Here is a 4,853-nt window from a genome sequence, read left to right as displayed (position 1 = left end):
TTCATTTCTCAAGCATTTATTGATGCTTCCTAAGGGCTGCGAAGACAGCTCACAAAACCCCTGTCTGTAAGGCTTCCCAGTCTGGGGGGAAAAATGCAAGAACACCAAACAGCTCGGTCCCGAGTTGCCCGGTTTGGGCCGGGGAGGGAGGTGGGGATAGTGGGCCGCCCGCGGTTTGGGTCGGGTGGAGGCTCGGTTATGACCACCTGAGGGCCGGCGGTGATGCTGGAGCAGAGCCCTGACAGGACTGGGCGGGACGCCTCTCGGTAGCCGCGGATGGGGAAAAATGAAGAAATCGATGGCGGTGGGCGGCGCCGGGAAGGTGAACCGCTCAGGGGACCGCCCGCCGGGCGGTGGGCGGGGCGCGCGGGGCGCGGGGCGGGGTCAACAGCTGCGCCTCTTCTCACAAATCCAGTTGTCCCTCTCGTTGTCGCACGGTGCATCGTTCCACATCCCAGTGCGTAGCATCATCACGCAGTCCTCGCGCCCCATAGAGTCATTGGGCTCCCCCAGGTTCCAGTGGCTGCGGAGGTTTGTCGGGGGGCTGTTTCTGGGAGTCTGAGGACGGGCCTGGCGTCCAGCCCTGAGGATCTATCCTGTTTATTGCTTGGGTCCAACCTAGACACTCCGAGGGTCTAACTTGAGCGTGCACCTGGGATACAGCTTTCTAAACTCCCTGAATTTAAACCCTCCGCCAGGTCCTGGGGTCCAGCCTGCCCATCCCCACAGATCCGGCCACAGCACTGCCCCTGGGGTCTGACCCGTCCCTCTCCCCGAGTCCCTTCCCTCACCTGAAGCTGAGCGGGACTCCGTCTACCCACTGGTAGCCCTGGATCTGGCGCGCGCGGCGCACGGCCCTCAGGCCCAGCCAGTAACCGCGGCCGCGCGTGTTCCGGCTCAGGAAGCCCTGCGCGGGGAAGGACACTGAGCCCGCGGGGTCCGCCTCGCCCCCGCCCCGCCCCTCCCAGGCCCCGCCCCCTCAGGTGAATTCCGCCTCCCTCCTGGGACCTGGGGGGGGGGGGGGACTGCCCACCTGCTCCTCCAGGTCCCCCACTATCACCAGATGTCCGCCGGAGCCCGCGCAGTTGCGTTGCGACTCCTCCCACGTGGCCCGCAGGATGGAGAAAAGGTAGCAGGAGCCCTGGAAGGGCAGCCACGATGCGGGGCACTCCTCACAGGAGCCTGTGGGATGGCGAAGGTCAAAGAGGTGAATTGCCCCCGGGGTAGAGCAGACGGAAAAAACTGGGGGGAGGTGGACCCCCGAGGTCTAGGGGCGGTGCCACAGAGAACAGGCCAAGGTCAAAGGGCAGGACGGGGCGCATCCCGAGGCCCACACGTAGGGTCCACTTGTCCCCTCCTCTCTCCCCTCTGTCTTGCTCACTGTTCCCCAGCCGGGCGGCCTCCAGAGCCCTGAACAGCTCGCTGCGGATGTCCTCGCGGTCCCTGCCCGCTTCAGCCAAGCTCTGGGTCACTGCGAGGTCAAGGGAGTCCAGATTATGGCTCAGGTCAGGGTCGGGAGTAGGGTCATGATTAGGTGAAAGTCAGCATCCACGTCCGGAGTCATGGTCATGGTCAAGAATGACATCACCGTCAAGGAATGTTAGAGCTGGTTGGGGCCAAGTTGCGCTTGGGGTTAGGAGTTGGAGTCGAGATCAGAGTCCAGCGGTCAGAGGTCAGGATCACAGGATAGGGTCGCGGTAACCCTCTTCAGGATAGGTGTTAGTATGTGAATCAAGGGTCGAGTGACAGCCCGGGTGAGGGATCAGGGGTCGAGGCAATGTCCAGCTCTCACCGCGATCGCTCAGTTCTTTGAGGGCACTCTCCTGCTGGATCAGCTTCGCCTGCGCCTCCCCCAGCTCCGCGCGTGCCCTCTCCAGCAGCGTCTGTGTCCCCGAGCCTGGGAAGGACGGGGCAGGATGGGCGCGGGATGTCGGTGACCAACCTGCCCCGCCCCCACCTGCCACAGACCACCCCGGCTCGCCGCCTCCAATCCCGGCCCAAGCCCCGCCCCCAGCACACACGTCTTACAGCAGCTGTTGCAGGCTCGGACCTCCGCGTTCAAAACACCCAGCGCCGCCTTCTGCTTCGAGGCTGGAATGACCCCCCGCACGCCCCACACACACTCCAGGTCATCTGCGGGGACTCAAACAGGACACCCTCCCCCACTCGGGGGCCAACCCCTGGGACCGAAGGGGTCCTCACCCACCCACTACCCTGTCTCCAGGGTCCTAGACACTCCCGGCCCTCACATCTGGGGGAGGGGGGGAGGCGCTAAGAGTCACCGAGTCACCGTTCTGCACGCACCGTTTGTCCTCAGCAGGTCCTGGTGGCCGAACAGCGCCCCTCGCTCTGTGGAGGCTGTGGAGAGAGGCTCCTGCAGGCGGGGCCGGGGCCTCCAGAACTCTCCCCTTGCCCAGGGGGTGCAGGAGCTCCCGTCTCCGACGCACAGAAGGGACGGGCAGGCGCACAGCGCACGTGATGTGCACACACACACACACACACACACACGCCAAGGAGAGACATGCACGCATATGCATACACAGGTGGGTGCGCACAGCCCAAAGACATGCGCAAACTCTGTTCACACGTGTTCACACTCCCGACCCAGACAGGGGTCCGGGACCCAGCGGGGGGCGTCCTGAGACAGAGGGAAGGTCTATGCCCCCCCCCCCGGGGGGCCTCATTACCCCGTCACTCACCCTTAGAAAATAGGATGCTCAGAATGAGGGCCCACAGGGCTAAGGCTGCCACCAGCACCAGGGCCAGGAAGAGGAGTCTCCGTCCCCAGCGTCCCCAGTGCCCTGGGATAACACAGATGGACTCCGTGGGTCCCTCCTGCACCAGGACTGCCCTGGATCTCTGGCCCCCCGAGGACAGAGCCCTGGGTGCTTGGGTTCCTCCCAGGGAACCGAGATTCAGAGAGACGAAGCAACTTGCTCATGGGCACACAGCTAAGTGGCAGAGTTAGAATCTGAACCCAGGTCCAGCTGGTTCTGGCGCCTGTGATGTCTCTTCTGCACCCACTGCATGGACCCGCTCTTGGCTGTTCCCCTCCCTTCTCCCATCAAACCCCAAACCTCTGGCCTGAGAGACCCCAGGGAGCCGGGGAGGCTGTCTTTTTGCTCATACCTCCAGGGACTTCCTCGAGCCTGCTGTCCCACTTGCTGTACCCGGCAGTGTCCATGGTGAGCAGGCGCCCAGCCCTGGGCATAGATATAAATGTAGCCCCCTGCTGGTCCCGCCTACTCTTTTCCTTCCTTTCCATCTCCTTCCTCTCAGTTCCTGGTACCAGGGACTCATGGACCAATCACAGTGCAGGGCCCTCTCTGTTCTGGGCTGGTTTAGGGATAAGTGTGAAGTTTGTGTGTGTGTTGAGGGGTAGTGGAGTTAGAGGTGAGGGGTAGAAGGGCCAGAGGGAGTGGAGAGGGTGGGGAGTGGTGTGTGTGTGTGTGTGTGTGTGTGTGCGCGCACACGCAGTTCCAGCCTCCCTGGCCCGGTAGCTGCAGCAACATCTCCCTAAGGATACTGGGGGCTTCATTTTGGAGCTCACCCCCATCTCTTATAGGTGTGGGGGCCAGACCTCTTCCCAAGAGGAGCAGGTTGAACCCAGCCAAGTTCTGGCCCTGGGAAAGTGTCCTCAGGCCTGGCCCTCCAGGCCAGCTCAGCTTCCTTCCTCAACTCCCCTGCAGGTGCCTGGAGGCTGGATTTGACCCCCGATTTGACCTTGATTCAATCCTTCTTGGCCAGAAGGGAGAACACAGACATCTGTTGGGTGGTGGCCAGCTAAGCTTCTGCATTGGCTGAGTGGGGATGTATGTGTGTAGTTTCTGGAAGCCTCAGCTTCTCTCTTCTGTGCAAAGGGGGACAGTGAGGGAGAGTGACATGGCCTCCCCCCCGAGGGATGCCAAGATAAAGACGTGAGCTTATGCATGTCAAGCCCTAGCACCACCCCTGAGCACAAAGCCCACCCAATGTTCATTCTTTCAATAAATATTGGGCACCTACCTTGGGCCAGGCATCAATCTAGGAACCGGGCACACATCAGTGCCCCACCCAAACAAGCAAATTCCTTCCTTCTCAGAGCAAGCATTCCAGATGGGGGTAGAGAAGGACAGACAATGAAATAATGAACATAACGAAAAAGTTGTGTAGCCTTGTGGTTCTTGACCGGGGGCGATTATGCTTCCCAGGAGACCCGGGGCCATGTCTGGAGACATTTGTGACTATCACAGTAGGTGGTGAGTGGAGGACACCCACAGGACACCCCCCCCCGCCCCCCGCCCCCCGCCCCCCGCAAAAAACCGTCGACTCCCAATGTCCATAATGCTGAGGGTGAGAACCCTAATGTCATATATAAACAAGCTCTTAGTGCCATGAAAAAAAGAAGATTAAGTCAAACAGTATAAAAGGCTTGGGGTGCCGGGGGGAGGGTGCCAGGGCTGGGGCAGTAAGTGCCCTTCATTGAGGGGACAAATGTTATCTTTTTTATCGAGTACTTCCCTCATTCCAGCCCCCTGGTAGATGCAGAAACACACCCCACCTTCCCAAATCCTCTCAACAACCCTCAGAAATAACAAACATTATCCACATGTTATTTAAAAATTGTATTTGCTGGGGCGCCTGGGTGGCTCAGTCCGTTAAGCGTCCGACTTCGGCTCAGGTCACGATCTCGTGGTCCGTGAGTTCGAGCCCCGCGTCGGGCTCTGTGCTGACAGCTCAGAGCCTGGAGCCTGTTTCAGATTCTGTGTCTCCCTCTCTCTGCCCCTCCCCCGTTCATGCTCTGTCTCTCTCTGTCTCAAAAATAAATAAAACGTTAAAAAAAATAAAAAATAAATAAAAATTGTATTTGCTGC

General features: G+C 60.2%; 1 protein-coding gene across 1 annotated transcript; it reads right to left on the bottom strand.

The window, feature by feature from the left end:
* CLEC4G (C-type lectin domain family 4 member G) lies at positions 1-4,144 on the bottom strand. The gene is made up of 10 exons (XM_042927420.1): positions 4,006-4,144; positions 3,130-3,203; positions 2,700-2,801; positions 2,305-2,358; positions 2,029-2,091; positions 1,793-1,897; positions 1,382-1,471; positions 1,034-1,182; positions 792-907; positions 1-523 (listed from the first exon to the last, which is right to left on the bottom strand). The coding sequence occupies exons 1-10, from the start codon at positions 4,017-4,019 to the stop codon at positions 385-387; spliced, it is 906 nt and encodes a 301-aa protein (XP_042783354.1). The 5' UTR covers positions 4,020-4,144; the 3' UTR covers positions 1-384.
* Positions 4,145-4,853: the final 709 nt, after the last annotated feature.

This window comes from Panthera leo, chromosome A2 (genome assembly GCF_018350215.1).
Source record: "Panthera leo isolate Ple1 chromosome A2, P.leo_Ple1_pat1.1, whole genome shotgun sequence".
NCBI classification, from domain to species: domain Eukaryota; kingdom Metazoa; phylum Chordata; class Mammalia; order Carnivora; family Felidae; genus Panthera; species Panthera leo.
The sequence above is the reverse complement of the archived record's forward strand: the minus strand, read 5'-3'. Positions and strand labels throughout refer to the sequence as shown.

Coding starts and splice junctions, on each gene's coding strand:
- CLEC4G (XM_042927420.1), bottom strand. Junction 908..1,033: donor TGGGGGACCTGGAGGAGCAG/GTGGGCAGTCCC, acceptor TTCCCCGCGCAG/GGCTTCCTGAGCCGGAACAC. Junction 524..791: donor GGAGTCCCGCTCAGCTTCAG/GTGAGGGAAGGG, acceptor AAACCTCCGCAG/CCACTGGAACCTGGGGGAGC.